Source organism: Mobula hypostoma, chromosome 21 (assembly GCF_963921235.1).
Source record: "Mobula hypostoma chromosome 21, sMobHyp1.1, whole genome shotgun sequence".
Lineage (NCBI taxonomy): Eukaryota > Metazoa > Chordata > Chondrichthyes > Myliobatiformes > Myliobatidae > Mobula > Mobula hypostoma.
Genome location: NC_086117.1, coordinates 30,110,759 through 30,137,429, shown reverse-complemented (window position 1 = coordinate 30,137,429; position 26,671 = coordinate 30,110,759). Strand labels below are relative to the sequence as shown.

The 26,671-nt window shown below is 39.5% G+C and overlaps 1 protein-coding gene across 1 annotated transcript in view; it reads right to left on the bottom strand.

Annotated features, from left to right (window-relative positions):
- Positions 1–26,671, bottom strand: part of LOC134359926 (pappalysin-1-like) — a 365,925-nt gene that overhangs the window by 205,832 nt on the left and 133,422 nt on the right. Inside the window, exons 11-12 of the mRNA XM_063073788.1 lie at positions 4,369–4,482; positions 151–286 (exon numbers count right to left, since the gene is read on the bottom strand). Of these exons, the coding sequence (XP_062929858.1) occupies positions 151–286; positions 4,369–4,482 (250 nt within the window). The remainder of the gene's footprint in view (positions 1–150; positions 287–4,368; positions 4,483–26,671) is intronic.

Genomic DNA, 26,671 nt, shown 5'->3' with positions numbered 1-26,671 from the left:
CTGGTCTTTGTCTTCATTGTGTTCCTAAAGTATTTCTTTGTGCTCCTCTGCACTTGGGCCACTCCGCTCATTTATGCTTCCTTCAGGCTTGGCAATAACGACATCCTTTCTACATATGATCCATTTGTGCTTTGTGAAGTAAAGACTTACCCAGGTCATGATTCTGATCCTTTGTGTCAACCAAGTGAACTGAGATTGATTCCTGCTTTTGTTCAATGAGGCTAATTCCATCAGAGGCCAGGTGAACAATGACAGCAGCAGCAACCATGGGCTGAGTGAAGTAGGCCTTATGAGAGAGAGCAAAGTTGACAAGGATTAACATTTGGTGAGGGGAAGGTGGGAAAAAGAAGCTGCTTTTTTCTCTCAGTCACTCTTCCCTGTTCTTGTGACATAACATGATGCACTCATTTTGTCTTTAGTTAATGAATCATTGAAATGTAAGGTACAGACAGAGGCTCATTGCACCTGAGCTGGACTGATATATATATATATATTATCATCCTATTCTCCTCTTGGCATTACGGGGGCTCCTAAGAAGAGAGCCATCAGGACAATCACAAAGCGAGCCTCCGGATGGCTATGGATCAGGAGGTGTGACCCATGATCCAATGCTGTTGGGTCATAAGCCGGGGCCTGATCAACCCTGGCTGGATCTCCTGTGCGAGAGTGTCTGATGTTGAAAGACCCGAAACACCCGATGACCTCAGGTTACATCACCGATGGTGTGTTCCAGTGCATCCTGGGATGTATCTCAGCATTATATATGGACCGGCATGGTAGCGTAGAGGTTATCATAATGCTTTACAGTACCTGGGTTCAATTCCCGACGCTCCCTGTAAGGAGTTTGTGTGTTCTCCCCCATGGCTGTGTGAGTTTCCCCCTGGGTGCTCCGATTTCCTCCCACAGTCCAAAGACATACCGGTTGGTCGGTTAATTGGTCATTGCAAATTGTTCTCTGATTAGGCTATCATTAAAGTGGTAGGTTGCTGTGCGATGTGGCCTGAAGGGCTGGAAAGGCGTACTCCATGCTGCACCTCAATCAATCAATCAATTAATAAATAAATGTGTGTGTATATATCAGTACGTAGAGCAGTACAGTACAGAAACAAATGCTTCATTCCACAATGTCTGTGCTGAAAAGATGCCAAATTAAACAATCTTTTCCGACTGCCCATGATCCACATAGCTGATTTTACTTTGGATATTTTCTTTGGATCACTACTTTTGGATATCTCCAGGGGAGAAACTATTCCTTCATTCACCATTTGAGGATCTTACTAATTATATTTGGATGATCTTCTTTTCCTAAAGTTCCTCATTCTCCAACTCATCTGAGTGGATCAAACTGTCCTCAATTGCCAGCTCCCGGTGATGAATGACACTGTTCATGTGCAAAGAACGATGATATCTGGTCACAGGTAAACTAGATAGTGAGCGAAGAGCCAAGAATAATGGTCACAAGGTGAATCCCTTGCCAACTTTGTCCTTGCATGGGATAGGATTGGGGTCTTAGACTAACTAATACTCAACATTGACCAGTCAATTAATTTGTGACCTTTGTTTCCTGTTTATAAGTTTACGCAAACAGAAATGTTATAGTATCTGGGTAAATAATCTGGTCTGAAACATTAGTAGACTGAAAACAGATTGCTGCATTGAAAGTGACAAAATATTAAAGTAAACTCTGAAAATCTAGTACAATCAGGACTGTGGTGCCAGACTGGCAGATATTTACAATCTATTGGATGTAATCGTAGAATAGTGTGTATCTGAATTGCTATTTTGACTCCATGCCTGTATTTGTAATACCCCACCATACTTTTACTTCATTCTTTTTAGAAGTTACAAAGTAATGTAATAAATTTTCTGGTGAATCTGGTAAGTTTAAAGGACTGTGGGAAACAAGGCACTTAAGATTTTAAAGAGAGTGCTGTAACTAGGGCCCCAGAATGTTTAAATGGAGCTTGGGAACTTTGCTGCCTGTAGGTTAAAGGGAGCATTTTGAAAATCATCTGCTGAGCCAGATTCCAAAACACTTTGAGGAACTGTCAAATGGGGATATTGGAATTTTGCAGTAGTCCACAATTCTGTCTCAGGGGCATGAAAACCTGGCTAATATATATCAAAAAATATAGTATGGATTGTTCCCAGTCATATATGTTCAGGTAACTAAAGTGTTTGATACTGTTTGTAGGACTTGGCTCTACAAATAAAATGGCTGACATTGCCTGCATTCATCTCAATAGAACTGAAGTTCATTAGAATGAAATTAATGTATTGGTTGTGGCAACCTCTAGGGTGTACAAAGGATATCATAATGTGATGAATAAATTCAGCTTTTTGTTTTTTGTTTGGAGTGTACCTAAACTTACTCAATGTGTTTGAGCTTTCTTGACATAAGCAGGATTTGATGCCACAGTAGGACAGATCATTGTGACCTATCTTGTAAAAGGAGGAATGACTGAAATCTTGGCCACAGCCTACAGGCTTTCTGACATGCTATCAATCATTGCACTGATATGACTACAGTCAATCATAAGTTTTTAACAAAGAGATTTCTAAACTGTATCAAGTCTTTGAGAGTATTCTAATGTGCCTACAAAGTCATGAATGTCTTCATATTTTGATATCCAAGTGAGTGTATGTCTTTAAAAAGCGTATGCAGCTGTGGCTTGATTTATTTGGGGAAAATGATGTTTTAAGGCAGGGGTCCCGACCTTTCTTTATGCCATGGACCCCTACGATTAAACAAGGGGTCTGTAGACCCCAGGTTGGAACCCTTGCTTTAAGATGTCTGTTCCCCAGTGTTTGGTGGTGTTCAAAGCATGCGACAAGTCAATAATCACAATGGGAGTGTGTCACTACTTGTAATATATTAATGAGATTCTAGCTGTTTGCAGAGTCCCACCAAGAATGTCACGAGCATTCTGCCAATATGTGTGGCATGTCAACAGCACTGTAAACGTTCATTGTTACCCAGAGTGTCAGTATTTGCACATGATCATCAGGAAGATGTTGGCTTTCATACACTCTTGTCCAGTGTGTCAGTATTTGTTCAGCTTTGCCAGGAGTGTGTCAGTATTCAAAGGACACCCTCAGGATTGTGCCAATTAGACCGTGTGTCAGTTTTGTTGTGTTCATGTGGGATTATTTGATTTGTAACATTGTTTGTCTCCTTGCTTGTCAATATTTATAAAATGTCATCGTGAGTGGGCCAGTATTTATAGAACATTCCCGTGTTTGTGTCAGTATTTGTAGAACATTCCTGGGAGCGTGTCAGTATTTGTCGAACATTCCCGTGAGTGTGTCAGTATTTGTAGAACATTCCCGTGAGTGTGTCAGTATTTGTAGAACATTCCTGTGAGCGTGTCAGTATCTGTAGAACATTCCCGTGAGTGTGTCAGTATTTGTAGAACATCCCCGTGAGTGTGTCAATATTTGTCGAACATTCCCGTGAATGTGTCAGTATTTGTCGAACTTTCCCGTGAGTGTGTCAATATTCGTCGAACATTCCTGGGAGCGTGTCAGTATTTGTCGAACATTCCCGTGAGTGTGTCAGTATTTGTAGAACATTCCCGGGAGCATGTCACCACCTGTAGAACATTCCCGTGAGTGTGTCAGTATTTGTAGAACACTGCCACGGGTGTGTCAGTATTTGTAGAACAATCTTGTGAATGTGTCAATACTTGTAAATCATTCCTGTGAGTGTGTCAGTACTTGGAGAACATTCCTGTGAGTGTGTCAATGCTTGGAGAACATTCCCGTGAGTGTGTCAGTATTTGTGATGGATCTCTGTGAGTGTGATTTCTCTGTAATGCATCTCCAACAAATAAGTTAATTTTGCTGTGTGCCCCTGTGGGTGTGTTCATAATTGTATCAGTCTCTATGCCAACATTTGTTGTGTCATTGTGATTGTGCCAGTATTTGTAGTGTGTAGTCATAAGCGTATCTCTAAGAATGTCCCCGAATTTGTAAAGTGTCTTCATAAAGGTGCCAGTACTACTGGGTGCCGCTGTGGGTGTGTCTAGATTTGTATTCTGTCTCCATGCCTGCATTTGTAACATGTTGTGTTCAGTGTGTCTCACTGTGTGTGTGTGTGTGTGTGTGTGTGTGTGTGTAAGAAACCTAACCAATCAAAGAGAGAATATCGAACGTAGATAGGACTCAGAGTTAGGACTGAACCCACATTTCTGGCTCTGTGATGCAGCGGTCTACTAGCTGTTCTACCGTGCCACCCTTGAGGTGACAGATAGAAGGGAAATTGGTGGGTGCAAAAATATAATTATTGAAAATTGTTTAATTCCATACAGATTTTGTTCAATCTGTATTCCTATTCATTCAAAACTGATCTGTGTAAAATCCTCTTACCTTTAGCCAGTATTTTGGAGGATAGTATGGACTGCTGCGAAATGCTTCCAGGCAAGGGAACCATGCATACTGAGACACTCCATCAGTCAAATCGATAACCCTGGTCTTGCACACCTGTGGACAGAATGCATGAGCTCATTTATATTCAGTAATGTGACCGGGAAAGCAATTGACAGCCAAGTGGCTAGATATCTACTTCACAAATCTTGCCAAAGATCCTGCGTGTATTTAACTAGGCTGAGTGCAGATTATGGAAACTACCTGTGCAATGCCAAATTCTACTGGCTGGAGTTTCCTTTCATTGAGCCAAACCACTTGCCAACACAGTGATGGAAGTACCAGTCTCAATAGTCAAAGCAGAAGCAAATGGTGCAATGATTTCAAGTTATCTGGCAATCCTGCTCTGACATCATCTTGGAATCTCCTGCAGCATTTCTGGAATATGAATGATTGTACCAGTTTTGAATTATTTCCTTAAAATTCCTTGGAAATTATATTGTAAGCTGCACATCTTAATATTTCTGAGATCTAACACTACCACTAGCTAAAGGTCCTACCACTACAAAGCACCTGGAAATTTTCTCCTTGACTGCATGATCAGCTGTGATAAGATTAATTCCATGACTAATAGGTTGGTGGTGTACTTTCCAAAACTGTGAAAGAACAATCAGTAGGTCTTGCTGGATGCATAATTAACCAAACACCAGCTCCCTTTTAGGCTTGGGTCAATGGTCAAACAGAACTAGTGTTACTCAGTAACTGGCTATCTAGAAATATTTGTGGTCGAACAGACTAAAGAACTAGAGTGTCAGCTTGCTTATTCCATTTGTAAAATAATTGCAATCCGGTTTTCCGGTTACAATAAACAATTTTTTTTTGAACATTTACAACAGCCAGGCATTTAGATTGTGTTCTTCTTGCCCTCAGAATGACCTGAAGTGTTTTACTGGCTGTGAAGCACAGTGCCAATTCATGTACAAGCTCCAATCAACAGGAACTGGACATTCTAGCAAGGTTAAGTTTGCCAGGCTACAAGGCATGACTCCACTGACTTGACTGGTTGGTTTAAAGACACCTGAAAGTCATCAGTAGGGCAGGATTCCTTTCATCCTGTGCAGCAATCCCAGCCTGACAGTGAATCCAGGTTCCGCCTGAAATTTTACTGCAGTGCCAGTAGAGGATTCACAAAAATAAAGAACCTTTCACTTGTAGGGTGTTACTTTCTCAAACCACCATCTTCTAGACCACGCTCTCTTTTCACTGCTGCCATCAAAAAGAAGGTGCAGGAGCCTTAGGTTCATCATCAGATTCAGGAACAGTTATTACCTTCAACCATGAGGCTCTTGGACCAGCATGGATAACTTCACTCACCTCAACATTGAACTGATTCCATAATCTATGACAAACAAGAGAAAATGGCATGTTCCCATAATCTATGCAACATATGTTCTCAATATTAGCTGTTTACTCATTTATTTTTTTAAATTTTCAGTTTTTCTTCTTTCATTGGCCGCCTTTGTTTAAGTGTAGTTTTTCATTGATTCTATAGTATTCCTTTGTTCTACTGTGAAAATCTCCAGGTAGTATATGTACTTTGAAAATAAATTTACTTTGAACTTCAAACTTTTGAAGAGCTGTTCTTTGGGAAAACACTAAATAAACCAACTCTCCCAGCTTCTAAGCTTTTTGAATACTTGTGAATGTCTCTGTCCTCAACTGTGGTGCAGCAAGAAGAGCTGTTGCCTGCAGGCTTCCCTGACCCTGCTTCAGCTCTGACATCTGATGTTGTTTGTGTGGAGTTTGCACATTTTACTCATGATGCCGTGCATTTCCTTTAGAACCTCTGATTTCCTCCCAAACCCATGGATGTATAGGTGGTAGTTTAATGAGCCATCATAAGCTTCCTTATGGTGAGTGGCCAAAGCTGAGAGGACTTGATGGAAGTGTGGTGAGAATAATGTCGAATTAGCATAAAGGAGGATTGCCATCTTACTTTGTTGGAGTACAGGAGTGATCTGAATACAGTTGCAGTGTTTTTCAACTGGAACATCTGGTGCATTAACTAGTTATATGACTTGGTCCTGAATTACTGTGGAAGTGATAACTAGATGTTTTATATTGTCACCTTGTGCTGGCAATGGAAACTTAATTATTACCTGGTCCAAATCCTGGAACGGCCTGCCCTGAAGGACAATGGGAGTACCTTCAACAAAAGGACTGCAGTGATTTAGAAGGCAGCTTACACCATCTTTTCAAGGGTAATAAAAGCTGGCATTGCCAGCAATGCCTGATAGATGAATTAAACAAAAAAAATCTATAAGCAGAACTACAATGAGAAAGAGTCTGATTTGAATTCAGTGTTTAGCAGTCTAAGATCCATTAATCTGCCTCTCCTCGGTGATGTATGTCAGCGGAGCTTATCGTGTTGGGAAAGAGTTCAGTCAAATTCGACCTACAGAAATCCGACATCGCTGTTCTCAGAATGTAATGAGGATTCAGTTTCAGAACAGAACAGAAAGTAAAATTACTGATTTGGACCAGTAGGTAAAGCACCAGTTTTCTACATGCAGTTGGCTTCCCTGTCAAGCCAAGGAGATCTGTGGTTCTAGAAAGAACATTCTACTCATGTGAAGCTTATCCCTGGGCCTTCACCATACAGAAAGTTGACCCATACGGTGAGTATGGAATGGTGTGGTGAGGAAGTACACCAGTGGGATTTTGCTGAGGTTTGTCATGCAAATTGCAACTTAGTTTAGCTTTTAAATTTAAAAAACAGGATTATTTGTACCTTTCAGATGCCTCAAACTACTTAATTTTAAGAAAACAACTCACGTTGACAGATCACATAATGCTATAATGCAATGCATTTCAAACATAGGGAATGACCTGTCCTTTCCTGTTCATTTCCAGACAATGATTAAAGCAAATACCACCCAGGGAGAAAGAATTAGGAGGTGATTTTGTTCTTTTGATTCCCGCATTTTTGCTCCTTGCTACCACAGCAGACCCTAAATGAATTGTCCCCAAACATACGTGGACCTAGCCAGACACATGACTAAATTAAGATATGTTTCCCCGCATTGTAGCACCATTTGTCTAATACAGTTTTGCCATATTTTGAAAACAAGAGAGAGAGTGGGCTGAACGTGTCAGAAAAGCAAGTAAAAATTCATTCTGCCAGGTTGCACTACCAATAAACCAGATTTTTTTTTAAAAAACTGATCATAAAATAAGAATGATGAGTGCAAAAGGTCAGGCGAGTCTAAACGCAATAGTATCCAGAGATCCCAGTTGCAAGCATTAACCTTCGCCTCTGCTAGCGGCAGTAACAAAGAGGAGGGGTGGGCGAGAATGTACACATAGTAAATCAGACTGTCTAACTTGATGGGTGACAGTTCAGTCCTGTGTTACTCTGAGTGAATAGTTTGTGTGTGAGCTTTTAATTAGCAAACTATAAAAAACACCATTTTGTTTTAAGCAAGATGTTTGGGGTTTGACCAACACCCCAAAGAGCCATTAATAATCCTTGTGATTTATTATTTATTTGGGTTGCTTTTATATTTCCCCATTGGTGTTCAGCCACCCAGAAGTAGTGCTTTCTTTTTATTACCAAACTTGCACACTTTGTGGGTATGTGGAGATCCAGTGGGAGCCAATAAATTCCCTTTAAAGAGGGCTGTCAAATGCAAACCTTTTGTTCATTCCGGTGCCTTTTATTGCTGCAAAGTATTTTATTCCGGATTTTGGGTTTTAAATTACATTATAGACTCTTCGCCAGCACTTAGAATATGGTCCCTGGGAGTTACATGATTTGTATTCTATAACAAGGTGTGTGTGTTAATGAGAGTTCCATAAGCTGGTGTCAAACACAACACAAGGCAGTCTGCAGCAAAACATAATCATTGCCTTGTATTGAAGATGGGGGAGAGTGCGGTTAATAATTGGATTTTAACTCATGGGGGTTTCTTTTCTTCTTTGGATGAAAAATAGGATAATGCCTTTTTTTCTTTAGGATTAATGACCCATTAATAAAATTGTATTCCCCCCCCCAAAAAAAAGTCGTAACTTAGAATTTGCAGGTTCCCATGATTTAGCGGGCTGTTTGTTAATTATACGGAAGAACAGGCATCTTCACAGTTATCCAGATTTCTATTATGGACCTAAAAGATTGTTTTTAAGGCCAAATTTGGTTGTTTAAATCTGCGGGAAAAAAACTTCTAATTGTTTGCATTTTGTATTGAATCCATTTAAATCCAGTAAAGTTTAAGGTTTTGAAACGTTTGCATCAGTCCTTGTGTCATTGAATCAAACATCATAGGCTCATCGGTCCATCATGTCCATGCTATCCAATGTTAAACATCTATATTAATCGCATTTACTCACATTTTGTCCAGCATCCACTCTGCCCTGGCAATGTACTTGCTCACCAAGAGACATCAAGTATTGTGAAAGAGTCTGTCTCACACGTCCACTTGGACATTTCAAGTTCTAGCCAGACTCTGGGTGATAGTTCTCCGCTAAATACCTTAAGACCTTTTCCAAAATCTATGCTGTCTATTTTAGACACCTTTGCATGGGGAATTTTTCTTATTAACTGTTCTATCTACATCCCATGATCCCCACATCAAAAAAGAATTACAAAATTGAATGAAAATTTCATTGGAAATGTGCTGCATATTTCCAACATTCTTCCTTTTGGGAGCTTAATGAGAACTCACAACCAATATGTGAGACAATTGTTCCAAAGGCTCATCTGACCCTATTTGCCAGCTTACCCACTGTATGAAAGCTTACTGGGGAGCTGGGGGGAAACACAAGAGAGTGGGCAACATAGCTATCTTCTTCTCTCACATGATCAACAGCCCATATGGAATCCCATGCCTCAACTTTCTCTTCAAATTCCTTTGCAGAACAGTGAACTAAAACCTGTTGATAACAATCACAGTTAGACATTGTGATTGTGATAGCATGAAAATCAATATGGATTTAAAAGATATTGCATGCAGTTTGAGTACAGACGAAAAGATACATCCCCCAAAATACATTTTTAATTATATTCTTCCCTCTCCCTCAATCTCCTTATTCAGGTTTCTTCCCAGTTCTGATGAAGAGCCTCAGCATGAAACATCAGCTGTTCCCTACGTAGATGCTGCCTGAACTGCTGAGTTCCTCTAATGTTTAATGTGTCGCTCTGGATTTCCAGTATCTGCAGAATCGCTTGTGTTTTTTTATAAAAATTATATTCAGTTCACTATTTGTGAATGGACAGATATTAAACCATTAACAATAACTTATCAGAGCTGTTCTGAACTATTTTCAAGTTGTTTTAGATAGATCATGGTTAATTTCTTGGTAAATGTATCAAAATGCATTGACAAACTTTATAAAAGTGTCTTTTGACTCTATTTTATCCAGAGGAATAAGTTTAATTTAGTAGAAACTGAGAATAGTGAAGAATACACTCAAAGGTGAGGTGTGGGGCAGACTAGCCATGATCATGTGACTGATGCGGAAGGCTTGACAGGTCAAGTGCCCGACAGCAGCTTCTATTTTCTCATGTTCTTTTGTTGATTCTTGACAGTATTGGAGTAGGATTATTCTTCAGGCTCTTAAAAAAATAAATTAGAGCAAAACACCATTTGGAACATCAATTTACACAGGAAATAATTGAGTGAAAGCACTGTCCTTTGATACCTTCATTTTTAAGATGTTTCAGTGCTTCTGGAGATTAATTATATTTGAAGGTTAATGAACTGGGATTCAGGACTCTGCAGTGTCAGAATAAATACAGTGGACAACAGGAATTCTGCAGATGCTGGGAATTCAAGCAACACACATCAAAGTTGCTGGTGAACGCAGCAGGCCAGGCAGCATCTCTAGGAAGAGGTACAGTCGACGTTTCAGGCCGAGACTGTACCTCTTCCTAGAGATGCTGCCTGGCCTGCTGCGTTCACCAGCAACTTTGATAAATACAGTGGAGTTTGGATTTGGTCAAAACTCCATTTACTAACCAAACTCTAAACTATTGATTAATTGGGATATTGCTTCTGAAGATATTGACCACAATAAATGGTCAATATCAATTTTTTTGAGTTTGCTGTATGTAGTATGTCAGTCACAGTTCTACATCAAAAGTGCTTCATTGAGTGGACATTGCCTTGCCGTATCCTAAATGGGATATGAAAGGTGCCATATCCAACTGTACTCTTGGCCAATATCTTTTGGTTAACACATATGAATCAAGCAAGTTATCTGTTTGTGAGCTACCTCATTCTTTTTGGGAACTGGATGTGTGACAATAGACTACTGACTTTCATTTGAACCGTCATGGGGTCATACAGTAATGGAGCCAAACAGCATGAAACCAGGCCCTCTTCCCAACCCGTCCATGCTCTAATTCCATTCAATTCTCATCACATTCACACCAACTCCTCCCAGGTTCTACCATTAATCCACACGCTAGGGGCAAGTTCCGACATCCCAAAGATGTGAAGGTTGGTATAATCTATCAACCTGCATGTCCTTGGGATGTGGCAGGAACCTGGAGCAGCCAGGAAACCCCATGTCTTCAGAGGGGGAACGTGCCAACTCCACAGAGACAGCACTGGAGGTTAGGACTGAACCCAGGCTAGTGGATGGTGAGGCAGCAACCCAATGAGCTGCACCACTGTGACAACACTGAAGGCTCTGAAGCATGCAGGCAGATTTTATGTCATGAAACGTACTGCATTCATGCAAGTGCATCAAATCTATATTTTCCCTCTACCTTCTTACACATAAAATAACTTTTCCATATCCAAAATAAAATGAAGCTTCATACATCACACCAGACAGCAAAAATTTCTACAACACCATTTTGCAATCTCTCAATATTTTGAAGGAAAATGTTTGTGTTCTTTATGTTGTAATTTCCATTCATTCTTCGAACACAAATGAATGAGCTCTATGTTTAATTTTTCTCTGAAGTCCGCAATCTGGGTTTTTTTTATTCCTGGAGGCCACATTCTCCCTGGTGAAACTTTATGCTAAGGAACTGTTGTCACACTGTTGGAACAGCCCATTCAGGGTGCAAAACGGAGCAATGTGTCTCAATCTTAAAACCCTATATTCTAATGTAAATTTGCTAGTGTGCTCCATTAATGGCCACCCAGGGTTGTCAGAGACCAAAGTAAACTGATTACAATTAGACACTATTCAGGTCCTAACTCTTTCATGTGAAAAATTATTTGATTAAAACAGCTCAGATTGGGCAGTCTTCTCTCCTGATGGCAGACGACTTTGTTATGCACTGGTTAATGACAGCTGAGTAGCATGGGAAAGCAAGCTCCAAAAATACACAAATATCTCGCTAACTGCGGCTGTTGTGCTGCTGGGACATCTTTAAAGATTTATTTTTGTCCGTGGCTAACAATTGATGAAAATTCAAATCACAAGAGACACAAAAATTGGGTAATCAGGTTTGTTTGTTGTAAATGCCTTGGAAACCACAGATGACTTCTAAGTCATTTTTGAGATAAATGCATTCACTTGCTAAAGCTGTAAACCCACATTTTTCTGCCCAGTGGTAATTTCATACAGAGGCCACTTGCAGCAACTGATAATTGCCCATGATATTGCTATTCTCTGTCTCAAACACCTCGGTAGGCAGGGTTCCAGCTTCGAATGTGTCGCGGGGCTGCTTTCAGCCTTTGTGATTCCATTTATCCGCAGGGGATGATTAAAACTAAAGGGTATTGACAAGCAGTTATAGCTTTGCTGTTTACAGGGCACTGTGAGAGGCAAATAAATGTGGTCCCTCCCCCCCCCCATCACCACCCACTTCCCAACTCATATTATTTGTTTACATGCTCTTTTCAGCTCCTCCCATCCATACCAGTGTGTTTTGTCATAAATGCATCACAATCAGCATGCAGCAGCTGTCATCAGTGAACACATCTCGTGGATTTATTCTCCGAGGGTATTATCAACTTGACAGTTTGCAATATAAACAAAAGAAACCCATTGGTGCATTCAGCAAGGCACCAGTTAGGTGTTTCAGAGGTCTCTGTGCTCATGACAGTAGCATTAACCAACACTGAATGTAAATTAATTACTGCAAATGCAGACGTTTTGACAAACTAGTTAAAAAGCACAAGAAAACCTAGGCTTAGAATTATACAGCACAGAAACTGGTCCCTCTGCCCAACTCATCCAGGATGGCCAGAGTGCCTTCCTGAGCTGGTGTCATTTGACCCATAACCCTCTAAATCTTTCTTAGCTGTATACCTGTCCAAATCTCTTTTAAACATTATAATTGCACATACCTCTTCCACTTCCTCTGGTAAGTCGTCTCATATATGCACTAACCCCTGTGTACAAATGTTGCTCCATGGGTCCCTCAGCCTCCTTTGCTCCAGGGAAAACAGTTCCAGCCCATACAGTCTCTCCTTATAATTCAAATCCCCAAATCCCAGTTACATCCTTCAGAATAATTTCTGATCTCTCTCCAGCTTTATCACATCCTTCATGTGATTATGAATGGCAGACAGAAGTGTATAAAATACTCCAAATGCAGTCTCACCAATGTCTTTTTCAGCTGTAACATGGCACACCAACTCAATGACTCAACCAATAAAGGCAACAGTGTCTTCTTTATGAATCATCCTGCCTACCTGTGTTGGCAATTTCATGGAACTATGGATGTATTCCAAGGCCTTGCTGTTCAATAACATGTCCTATTATGGGGATATCCATAACTAGAGGGCGCAGCCTCAAAATTGAGGGGTGAAACTTTAAAACAGAGGTAAAGAGGAATTCTTTTAGCCTAAGAGTAGTAAACCTGTGGAATGCTGTGCCACAGACTGTGGTGGAGGCCAAATCCATTGGTATATTTAAGGCGGAAGTTGATCGTTTCCTGATCAGTCAAGGCATCAAAGGATGTGGCAAGGAGGCAGGTGTATGGGGTTGAGTGGGATCCAGGATCAGCCATGATGGAATGGTGGAACAGACTCAATGGGCTGAATGGCCTAATTCTGCTCCAATGTCTTGTGGTCTCAACACTCCCCAAGGCCCTGCTGTTCACTGTCTTAAGTCCTGTCCTGGTTTAACGTTCCAAAGTGCATAATTTTGGACTTGTCTGAGTTAAGTTCCACCTGACATTCCTTTTCCTAGTTATCCAGTTTATTTAGTTAACTATCTTCAGTGTTCAGTATACCACTAACTTTAGTGTCATCTGCAACGTTACTAATTATATCACCAATATTTCCTTCTAAATCATTAATGCATTTGACAAATAATAAAGGACACAGCACTGGTCCCTGTGCACACCACTGATCATAGGCCAGCAGTATGAAAAAAGAACTCCACTAACTACCTCTGAATCCTTCCACCAAGTCAATTCTTCCATTTGACTGTTTCACCCTGGATCCCACATTAACTAAATAGTAAAAGGGCAAAACAACTGGTTTGTGAAAGTTTATGAAAAACATGAAAACCTTTGAGAAAATGTAGAAAGGGTCGATTCCAGGAATGAGGGACTTTAGTTACATGAATAGACTGGTGAAGGCAGGTTTCCTTGAAACAGATGAGAAGGGATCTGATCGAGCTAGTTAAGTTTACAAGTGCTAGTTGAAAGCCAACCTTCTGCTTTGCTGGACAGATCAAGAACTGCAGGGAATAAGATGAAAGTCATTGGTTAAAGAAATCAAGGATTACATGGGGGAAAGTCTTTCTTGTTCTCTGGAATGCACGGTTGGGAAAGAGAAGGGATAGTTTGGATGGCTACAATTGCAGATCTATGAGGAGAGGACAGGACTGAGACAAGCTGAATAACTTTTAGATCTGAGAGCTGGTAGGTTAATTTTCTGCTGAATATTGCCCCACCTATGTAGGTGAGTGGTGGAATCTGGAGAGAATTAAGAATATGGAGAGAGTATAAAATATGAAATGAATGCAGGATTAGTGTAAATTGGTGGGTAATGGTTGATGAAGGCTTAGTGGGCTGAAGGGCTTGTTTCTGTACTACTATCTGTATAACTTTGTTTTATGAAGATAGCAATTCAGTGGAAGGCTTCAGAGAAATGCATACAGTTCTACAAGTATTACAAGCATACAATGGGCGAAGGATCTGGGATAAACAGGGCATCACACCTATTCCTTTGGCATGGGTGATAAATGTAAATGGCAACCAGAAAATGGAGCAAAATGCCGCTGACATCCAGTTCACACTGACTGCAGGCAGCCTGAGCTCTTACTCAGGAAGTATCATCATGAGGAGGGTAGTAGCCAGAAGCTTAAACATCAGTGATATGGCTGGAAAAGTCTCATTGCACAATTGCCTTAAAGTCAGAAGCATGATTATCAAAACCAAACATCTGGCTTTAAGTAGAAACATGAGAAAGTGTAGAAAGGGAAGAAACCTTTGAGTCCCAGACTTAAAACCTTACATTCTTCTGCCTCTCAGACCCCTTATTCACTTCTGCTGGCTAATAGCCATCGAGTTTCCTCTCAAATTTATCAACATTAGACACTCCCACATTCCATTTCATAAATTCACCACCAAATGCCAGACTTAACGTAGTTAATGGTTCCCTCGGATATCCAGCAGAAAGTCAATGGGGCAAAGTTAGAGTAGCAGTTTCCTCAACACACTGAGTGTAAGCAACTCGGTGTGAGGTAAACATGTCCTTTGGAATACCATTAGTTTAGTTGGGAGTTCCATAGCTGCATCAATGCCCTATGAGTGTAATAAATGGAGTGGAAAATGCTGCGCAATTCTAATGCTGTGTAGTTTAAAATGTTGCCCTCTCTTTCCAAATGAATGTAAAACATAAATTTATAACACTGGATGCAGAGAAATTTCGCCCCCCTTTTTGTATATAATAATCTGTAGTTCTGTGCAAATTGGACTTGCTTTGGTTGGATTATTATCAAAAATCTGCTCAATACTATGTGATTCACTGTTTATTAACTGATGACGAACACTCATCTTGGACTCATTTATAATACAAAGTGTATTGCATATTTTTTTTGTGTTCTATTTCTTTTAAAGACTAGCCAGATGTGTTAATGGGTAACATGTTGGTAACCACAAATGATTTCCAAATCATTTTGGAACTAAAGGATAATACTCTGAGGTGACCAGCTTACATGTTTCTGTCTATTGATAATCATCTAAGCTGGACAGGTCATTACGTCCCAAGTTGTGACTGTGATTTGTATTGAGCCAGTTGATGAAGGCAAGACGTACCGCAGCTTTCAGTTGACTAACTGTTGGCAGTGTTAGGAGCAGTCAACAAGGACTCACTCTCCACTGGGTCCTGCATAATACGTCCCCAATGCCCCACTGTGCTTTCCACGACCAAGGCTTACACATTATAGAATAGCAATTTGGACCTGCTGTGTCCCATACATCAGCTGGTGCCTTCAGGCAAGTTTTAGAAATTGTGTTGCTGAGTGGCGTGCAGATGGGGGATGGTGTGAATGTAGACTTTCTCCTATATTTCCAATTTATAGCCTTATATCCTCCATTGATCATTGTCACTTTTTTAACTACAAAGACCCCTGTAGACCAGTTAAATAAGAAATGTTTTCTGATCGATAAAAAAGACAGTTTATTTCCTTTTCTTTTAAATACACCATAAATTGTATATCATACAGAACAACAAAAGAGCTGGCATCAGACTTGAGGCTGTAATTCAATCTTGCAGTTCTTGGTGACATTTGTAAATGCTCAAGCTTCACTCTTGAGCTTTATTGCATCATCAGTGCTGCTCAATTGAATTACTGCCCTGTAACCTGCTGCCAGCCATTTATTATGCTATATACTGTATTTATTTGCTGCAGGCAAACTAATGCCGTACTGCTGTCATTAACAGTACAAACAGCTTTTGAAAACAATTTCCCGAATAAAAAAGGGGGGGGGGGTAATAATATTCAAGCTGTTTACCCCAAATACGAAGGTAATTGCCACACTATTTGGATGACCTTAAAGCCACACTATTTGAATGATCTTACAGCCTATTAATTTGTGCAGATTATTTTTCCTCTTTTCTGTCTTTCTCTCTATTTCTTCCTCTGTAGCCCTCCTCCCACCTTCTCTCTCTCTATTTCTCTTGTTACCTCAACCCCCCTCCCTCCCTCTATCTTTTCCTCTGTTTCTCAGCGTGATTTTCTCCCTGTCTGTCTGCCTGTCTGTTTCTCATTCTCCCTGCAGCAACACACACAAAAATGCTGGAGGAACTCAGCAGGTCAGGCAGCATCTATGAAAATGAATAGATATTCAACATTTTGGGCTGAGACCCTTCTTCAGGACTCTTCATTTTCTCTCTCTCTCTCTCTCTCTCAGCATTTTAGAAGTATTAAAATATATTTTTGATTCAATTTGCTTTGTTTCAGGACAAAGATACATCCTTTCTTCAAATTGAACAAGGTATCTCATGAACTTCAGCCCGATTAACCAACACAAGGTACTTTATTTGTTTCATCTATGTGCATTATAACCATATTGTGCAAACTGTTTCAAAAGGAATGTACACTTTTCTTCATATAAATTAAGTGCTATGAAAGCTGTTGGATTAAACAAAGTCAAGGGTGCTGAGGTTGATCTGTATTTGAATGAAGGTGTGTTGGAACAGCTGTTTTCTGGTCATTTTTACCTGATCAAGGCATGAAAAGTTAAGGTAGGCCACTGAGATGTCAAGATATATTGAGAGAAATATTTAACCTGGGGGAGTTAGTGCTCCCAATGGACATATTTGCATTTCATCACAAAAGTTCGTCTTAAACTGGCAACGGTATCTTTAATTGTGTCATCAGCACTTTTGGATTAGACAGCTATTGGGTCTAAAGGGCGATACGGTTAGTTTAAATTAATGTAATTGTTTATAAGTCTGTGCCTTTCACTGTTATAGTTATCTTTTGAATGTGTTTTATTTTTAATACACTTCTCTCCACCCCACCTTTTTATTCCGGTGACTTCCCCCTTCCTTCCTAGTCTTGAAGAAGGGTTTCAGCTCGAAACCTTGACTGTTTATTAATTTCCACAGATACTGCCTGTCTTGCTGAGTTCCTCCAGTATTTTGTGTGTATAGCTTTGGATTTCCAGCATCTGCAGGCTTTCCTGTGTTTATTTTTACTGTTTCATAATTTTTTTAATATTTCTGCTGAACATGGAACTGAGGCCTCAGTAGCTGTAAAGACATTCTGGGGCAGTTTCACCAATTGAGACAGTTCAGACTGCCAGGAGTTAGCCTCCCAAATGGAAGACCACATCCTGCACCATGTTCGAAGAAGCATTGTGCAAGTGTTGATCTTGGGTTAGTGTAAGATCTACACCTATCTATTTACTGCATTTTACATTGGAACGAATGAATAAATTTGCATTCTAGGATAGCAGGGTACATAAAAACTTCGGCCAGTGTATGCAACAACCGATATATTCCTGACAACTCCACTCATGCTTTGGTAGAGACTAAAGTTTGTGACATTGAGTTGATCTATATTTGCAAATTCCCATGAAATCTCAACCTGCAATCCAGCCAGAGGCAATAATTGGTTACATGTATAGGGATTATGGGAGGAAATGTATCATAAGTATTACAGGTTGACCTTCACCAATCTGGCACCATTGGGACCTGAGGAGTGCCGAATTAGTGAAAATGCCAATTACAGAAGGATCACATTAAGCAGAATCAGTGCTGGATTATCGAAGGAACTGGATTACAGGTAGTCGGATTAGTGAAGGTCGACCTGTATCTTAAATTGTGTCATCTTCCAGGACAGACCATTTATAGCTCTGGCCAGACTATAAGCAACCTGGTCTCTCAGTGTGTTTAAAAGGGAAATAAATGGGGACTGTGGGTGGGCATGTTGTAAACAAAAAGAGACAATAAGAAGGTATAAATGGTCCAATTTAGTAAAGGTGCATTAACAGATAGATGTTAATTTTGTGTGATAGTATGACAGGATGATGGTAAATTAATTGTTCACTTTTTACCTCATGAGTTATAATTTTATCAAAGTTATTATCATACAATTGCTAACTCTTGCATAGAATCCATCTGCAGGATCAATGGTGTTCAGAGGTTGTTGTGGCTCCTTGCTGCTGTGTGTGAACACACTCCAGTCCTCATAGAGGGATCAGAATTAGAAAGTCTGAGCAATTTCATGGTTATGCTGTCAGTTTCTCTGAGGATCTATCCTGGTATCAACATATCGATGTAGCTACAAAGAAGTCATGACAATAGCTATACTTAGGAGTTTGAAGAGATTTAGTATGTCACTTGATATGGGGGAATACCACACAGGATCAAAATAAGCTGCAGAAGCTTGTAGCTCCATCATGGGCATTGCCTCTGTGGTATCTAGGACATCTTTATGAATGATGCCTCAAAAATGCAGCATCCATTATTAAGGACCCGCATCACCCAGGACACGCCCTGTTCTCATTGCTTCTCATCAGGGAGGAGGTACAGGAGCTTGAAGGCACACATTCAATGTTTCAGGAACAGCTTCTTCCCGTCTGCCATCAGATTTCTGAATGGACTTTGAACCCATGAATGCAACCTCACTACTTTCAAAATTTTTTATTTTTGCACTACTTATTTAATTTATATTTACTGTAATTCATGTTTTTTTCTCTCTATTATTATGTACTGCAATATACTGCTTCCACAAAGCAACAAATTTCACAACAAATGCTGGTGATATTAAACTCGATTCTGATTCTGCTTTCAAAGTTTTTATAATAAGATTGATGTTAGGTTTAGCAATTAGCAGGGGTAATGGTTGGAAGATGTGCATTTCCTGTGAAAACGAAGGAAACCAAACTAAGAAATGATTTCCTTTGTCTTGCTATTACAAAAATGGCCCTTGTGTGATGAACACGTAAGAGCATTTGATGTGGCCAGCACAGTATATTAAAAGATGAGCAGTGATTCTTACACCAAAGTGTCATTCTTTCATTTCCTGAAACGTATTTGAGACTCATTCCAGCTCTGAACTGACATTAAAAGTCTCGTCAATTGGATTTTTGGTAAACAGAAGAATACGTAGTGGGGGTTGGTGGTTGGGGCTGTACAGAAAGGTAACAAATGAAATTATGGATATTCTTGTTCTTTTGTCCATCTTCCAGAATTTAATACCTGCACTACAGATCAATTAAAAATATCAGCATGAGTTTATATTTTCTTGTTCCTCTCAGTGAAACCTTTTAAAGATCTTTCCAGAAAATTGATTGTTTTTGACTGAAGGATGCTAATTGGTGCAATGTTTTGAAATAGATTTGATTTGCACAAAATTGGATTTTGATTATTTAATATAGGTGTCTTGATTTCATGAAATCAAAAGCTTTATTAATCAGTATCATGGTTTTCTTTATATAACCTGTTGGAAAGGACCTTCATCTGCAGTTGCCTTGAGCATTGCAGTATACGCATTGGAAGTGGGAGAGCCTGTCGTGGTGTGACTTAATAATGGATTCCAATTTGGAATAACTGGTCTTTAATTTGAAGATTGGAGACATTTCCAGAAACTGCCCAATGCGTTCCTTTTCATTCACAACCCATAGGCTGAGGCATTAACATTGTTATTATTACAGAAATGTATTTTTTCTCAACTCAAGCTGGTAAAACCTGAGGTATAGGCATAGCTAAACACGCTCATTTATCAATTGCTAGGAACTTCTGGACTAGTGGTGTTTAGTATGGTGGCTTTCTGAAGATTTACATAGATATTACTGTGTAGCCCTAATTGTTCAATGCTATTGTGCAGTGATTTTAGAGTGATACTAGTTACAGATTATTACTTTTGGGACAATGTAAATACCCTGTTCATGTTCCATAGTCTTTCAATGTCCTCTTTTAATTCAGCATATTTCTGGTGTTTTTCATGAATTGATATCTGTATGTTATGTGTGTTTGGAATGGCTATATCTATTAAGTTAGTTGTTCTTGTTTGTTTATCCTGCATTATTATATCCAGACGGTTATTTTGGATTGTCCTATCCATAGTAATGGATCAGTCGTAATATAATTTGTGGGACTCTTACTCTTAAGCTAGATCAGGCTTGTATTTATAACAAGGTATGATTTCTTTTATGAGTTTGTACTTTAAAGCAATATTTTGGTGAATGTTATTTATCTCTTGATTGAGTTAAACTGCTGCAGGATCCTGTAATGTGTTGGATTGTTTCTGGTTTTTCTCAGTATTTTCTACATTTATCGTCTTTAATTTGATGGTCTTTTATTATGTATTTTTGATACTTTTTTGTGTTAACCACCTGGTCCTGTTTTGCCATAAGGAGCCCTTCTGTTTCTGGGAAGAGGTCTCCAACTCTGAGCCAGGTGTTCAACGCTTCCTTGCCGACATCTAGTCTGCTCAGATCATGGAGTCTTCCATTGCTCTTCCATTGGTTAACTTTTTCTTCAATAGTGATAATTTTTTCTTTTTTCTGGATTGTGCTCTCATTTAAGTTTAGTTGTGTGTACTTCTTATCAGAATTGAATACAGACATCCCACCCTGCAAAAACTCATTTCAGGGAGGTAGCACCATCAATTTGCAGGAGACTCCTGGAACTTCCGGGAGAGGTGGGATGTCTGCAATAGAGTAGCGCCTTAGTAGCTAGCCAGCTAGTTTAAATAACGTTTGCTCTGCTAATGAATGAATGACACCTGTTAAACTCACCTCAACATGTCTTTTACAGTCTTAACCCACCATGGGCAATAGAAAAGTCACTGTTGCAAACAGTGCAGCGAGCAACACTGTCATTATTTTTGACCCCTATTAGGCAGGGGTACACTTTAGTGTAGTCTGGGGTGACGTACGTTTTATATTTTCTTTGGAACACTCTGCCACTCTGACTTTTTTTGGAACTCTCGCTCTTGCTCTTGCTCTCGCTCTCTCTCTCGCTCGTGGTCGCTCTTACTCGTGCTCACTGTCTCACGCTTGCTTTCTTGCTCTCGCTCTTGGGCGCTCTCTCTCGTGGTTGCTCTCACTCACGCTTGCTCTCTCGCGCTTGCTTTCTTGCTCTTGCGCTCGCTCTCTTGCTCTCTCGCTCACGCTCACTCTCAAAAAATTCAATTTTTGGGACATTGTATATAATTTGCAGGCATCAGGGAGCCACTATTAATATGCGGGAGACTCGCGGAACTTCCGGGAGAGGTGGGATGTCTGTGAATATGCTCGTGCAGAGTGTTGAATCCTGTTTTCATTGATGAATGTATATCCTTAGAAGTTTTACCCGACTGTTGTGTAGATTTTTATTATTACTATTATTACACATAACAATAATACCAAACAGGTAGGGATCTATTGTGCCTTTGTTTTCCACTGTGTCACCAACACATGACGTGCGCCTGCATGTGCTCTTCATTGAGGCAACTGAAATTAATGTAATGCTTCTCCTTGCAACGTGAAGAAATATCCCATCAAGGTCAAGAGACAAATGCCACACATTTGTATTATCTGCCTCAGTTTCCAAAGCCCCCAGTGGTTTGGAACATCAAACCCCATTGCATCATGCTGGATATTCTAACTAATCAGCTCTGACAAGCAAGACAATATCTCTGTTGCTGTTTCCAACAGGGATTATTTCATCAGGTGCTGTGAAGGAGGATTGCGTTCCTGTTCCTCTCTTGACAGTCCTTTCAACTAAAACAGTGACTGTTTCAGTGGTATTATGCTCAATAATTTTTGGAACATTGTTATTTTTGTGGCATATCAATATAGAACTGCATGTGTTTCAAAAATTTTCATGTCAATCCTTTGATTTAATTGTTGAAGACCTCCAGGGATATGAGACAATTTATTTATTTACACAGAATCTTTCATTCAAGATCTATTTGGTAGAGAAAATATGTTGAAAAAGGACCTAACTAGATAAAAAGGAAAAATCAGCACCCACATGACACTTCCTCTGATTTTTAAAGAATGCAGAACACTTATGATGTAAGAGTGTGCAGGATTTTGTTAGCTATTTAACAGAGGCATATAGTAAAATCTAATTAATGGCTTTGAAATGAATGGCAATTGGTCTGTAATGTTGATTGTTAGGGTAAAAAAGGTTGTATTAACTGTATTGTATATTTAATATTTCAATAATATTTGAGTAATCTTATAAATATGTTGTTTAGGCATTCTTTGCTTGTTTAAATAATTCACTACAAGTTATATGTAAAAATAAGTAAATTGCATATGTCATGATGCTACCACGTGACACGTGTTCATCTTGCTTTAAAGTAAACCTGAAGTTTGACCCGCATTTTCGGACTCCTGTGTCTTCTTTTCAAAGAGTTTAATATTTTGAAGTTACAAAACATAACCTGTACAGTTCTGTTGTTTGAAAAAGGATTGGAGCTCAGAATACCATAGTTCATAAAGTCAGGTTCTTATTGGGTTTGACATTCAAACGTAGATTACTGTCAGAAGTAGAATCAGAATCAGATTCTATATTATCGTTGGCATGTGACGTGAAATTTGTTAACTTAGCAGCAGCAGTTCAATGAAATACATAATATAGTAGAAGAAGAAAAATTAACATAATAATAAATTAGTAAATCAATTTACAGTATACAGAAAATTGAATGGTTGAACATTCTGAGCAACCATTTTAAGCCGGTATTAACAAAATGTCACCCTCCAGTTGTGATATATCTTTCCATATCTTATGGTATTCCAGTGCATTTCAAAAAGAACAAGGTTTCTTGCTATAATCAAACTCACTTCACTCAAAAACCTTAAAATCAAGGCAGATGAGATAGTAATTGCATGATAAGTCCATAGGATCATTAGACATAACAGCAAAATTAGACCATTTAGCCCATTGAGTCTGCTTCACCATTCCATCATGGCTGATTTATTATCCCTCCTAAACCTATTCCTCTGCCTCCTCCCTGTAACCTTTGACACCCTGACAAACTAAGAACATATCAACCTCAGTCACTTGGCCTCCACAGCCATCTGTGGCAATGAATTCCACAGATGCATCATGCTCTGTGTAAAGAAATTCCCTGTTCTGACTGGACGTTCCTTTGTTCTGGGGCTGTGTACTCTGGTCCTAGATTCACCGACGATACAAAACATCCTCGCCACATCCATTTTATCCAGGCCTTTCAATGTTCGATACATTTCAATTAGATCTTCTCTCAATGTTATAAATTTCAGCATGTACAGGCCCAGAGCCATCAAATATTCTTCATGTGTTGACCCTTTCATTCCCAGAATGATTCTTGTTAATCTCCTCAAGGACTCTTACCAATGTCAGTTCATCTTTTCATATATAAGAGGTTCAAAACTGCTCACAATATTCCCAAGTGTGGTCTGACCAATGCCTTATAAAGCGTCAGCATCATATTTTTGCTCTCCTATTCTAGTCCAGGTGAAATGAATGCTAACATTGCATTTGCCCTCCTTACCATTGACTCAACCTGCAAGTTAATCTTTAGGGACTCCTTCCCAAGTCCCTTTGCACCTCTGATTTTTGAATTTTCTTTCCATTAAAAAAAAGTCTTCACTTTTATTCCTTCTACCAAAGTGCATTACTATATAATTCCCTCATTATATTCCATCTGCCACTTCTTTGCCCATTCTCCCAATCAGTCCAAGTCCTTCTGCAAACCCCCTGCTTCCTTAACACTATTTGTCCCTCCATTTATCATTGTATCATCTGCAAACGTGGCCACAAAGCCATCAATTCCATCATCGACATGAAAAGAAGAGGTCCCAGTACCGACCCTTGCAGAGCTCTACTGGTTACTGGCAGCCGACCAGAATCGGTCCCCTTTGTCCCCATTCTTTGCCTTCTTCCTGTCAGCCAATCTTCTATCCATGCTAGTATCTTTCCTGTAATACCACGGGCACTTATCTAGTTAAGCAGCCTCATGTGCAGCACCTAGTCAAAGGCCTTCTGAAAATCAAAGTAAACAACATCCAGTAACTCTACTCTGCCTATCCTGCCTATTATTTCGTCAAAGAATTCCAACAGATTGATCAGGCAAGATTTCCTCATTAGGAAACCATGCTGACTTTGGGTATTTTATCACGTGCCTCTAAGTACTGTGAAACCTCGCCCTTAATATTAGATTTCTACATCTTCCCAACCACTAAAGTCAGGCTAATTGGCCTATAATTTCCTTCCTTCTGCCTCCCTCCCTCCTTAAAGAGTGGAGCGTTATTTGCAATTTTCCAGTCCTCCAGAATCAGTCAATAGGTATTGGATGCAGAACTGAGGACTGGAAGGTGGAAAAACATTGGAAGAACACCAGCCCCATTAGTGATATTTTAAATGGTTTATTATTCATAGACTTCAAAACACCATGTTTGTCTATTGTGTTGCAGGATATCCAACCATGACTATTCCAAACAGGCATGTGACTGCAATATGTCAAGAACCGATTTCACTTGTGGAGACACGTATGCACAGTGTAATCATTAATTTCTGGTTCAGTGTTGCAACTAATTGCCAAAATATGACTGAGATCAAACTAATCCATGTTCACTTGTACCATCAAAAATGCTGTCTGTGGGCAAGCAGTGGCATATACTGTACATAGCAGATGAAAAGGCACCTTTTTAATGGGAACATTCACTTCAAAAGGAACTTGCTCAAGCACAATTAATTTCCTGAGAGCTTACCATGTTTGTTTAATGGGAACAACTGGATACAGGGAACATTATGCTCAATATGGGAGTGTACCCACTAACATTTTAAATAATGGTGTTTATATATGACTTTCTGTAAATATGGGAACTAGTGTAAAGATTTTAATCTGGTGTCCTGTCTGATTATAATTTTACTCAGTTTCATACGCTCAGTTCAGGGGATTTTTCAGCAAAACAAAGAGACAGCAATTTCTCAGGTTTGGTGAAAGTTATTGAGAGAATATTGTATGGACAGAGGACAGTATGATCTCCATTCTTAAATTAATTGAAGTTTGATACAAAGCTAACCATATCTAATAATATCTTTATAAACAATTCTTCCTTGGCTTTTCTGCAAGATATATATAATTGTTAAAGTACAGTAGGCACATAAAGTACTGTAGCACCTACCTCCCTGAACTTTTCCAGTGTTTTGTTATGCATACTGTGAGCTCTGTTCTTTCTAAACTTTTTATCTTCCTCTCTAAGCTCATCCACAAATTTCTGAAGTGAAGATCAAGTATTATATGGTTTACAAGGCATTGGCCCTGGAGATTGTAACAAAGCTGTCAATGCTGGGCACAAGGGGAGTATACTCAAAGAACCAGATAATTCTGAAGTGTCACTTCAACATTGCAATAACACAAGTTTCTGGAAAACATTCAGTCAAAAAGAACTGAACTGCTTTCAACATTAATAATGGAATTTGCATTATACAACACCTCATTTTAGTACTTTTACGACCACTCTCACCATCTAGACCAGCAAGAATGGGGAGGTTTAGCAAGGAATTCACAGTTGTAATACTCCTGTTGCACACTATAGCACTGAGTTGATGAACATTTAATACCAAGATCATATTCTGAGGCTTTTGTTTTAGTTAAGAGATACAGGCCCTACTGACCCAGTGAGCTGTACTACCCAGCAACCTGCATATTTAACCCTGGCCTAATCAAAGGAAAATTTACAACGACCTATTAACCTACTAACTAATACATCTTTGGAATGTGGGAGGAAACCGGAATACCCAGAAGAAACCCATGCTCTCACAGGAAGGACGTACAAGCTTCTTACAGATGGCATTGGGAATGAACTGTGATCTTCGATGGCCCGAGGTGTAATAGCTTCCTGCTAACTGCTATGCTATTATGATGTCCCGAATCTGAATTATGTTTCTAATTTGGAAGATATGCTACCAGAGGTAAATGTTTTATTTATTGCCACCAGCGTCTAACTTTTTTTCTCACCCGATTGCAAGTTAAATGTAAGTGTAAATCCATTTGGGAAAAAAAAACAGCATCTTACATCTTAAATTTGTCCAACTCTGGATGTCTCAGATGGTCTGTCTTACAACCGCCCCTATTTAGACTAATTTTTCTCATTTCTTTATGTGGAAATGAATTGCCAATTTGCTTTTCACTAGTTTGGACCTTTCCTTCTTTACTTATTGTTGTTCTTTTTACATAGGAAAGTTGTGTAAGGGTTATGCATAGGGCAGTGGAAATACTTCAAAGATAACATCAAAATCAGCCTGAAGAAAATCACCATTATATCTAAAAACTGGGAAGACATTTCAGTCAATAGGTTCATCTGGAGGAAATCTGTTCAAGAGGGAGCTGGGTAAATGAGAACGACCTCCGCTGTGCCACAGAGAACAAGTGGCAGCTGCAAAAGGAGAGACTGACC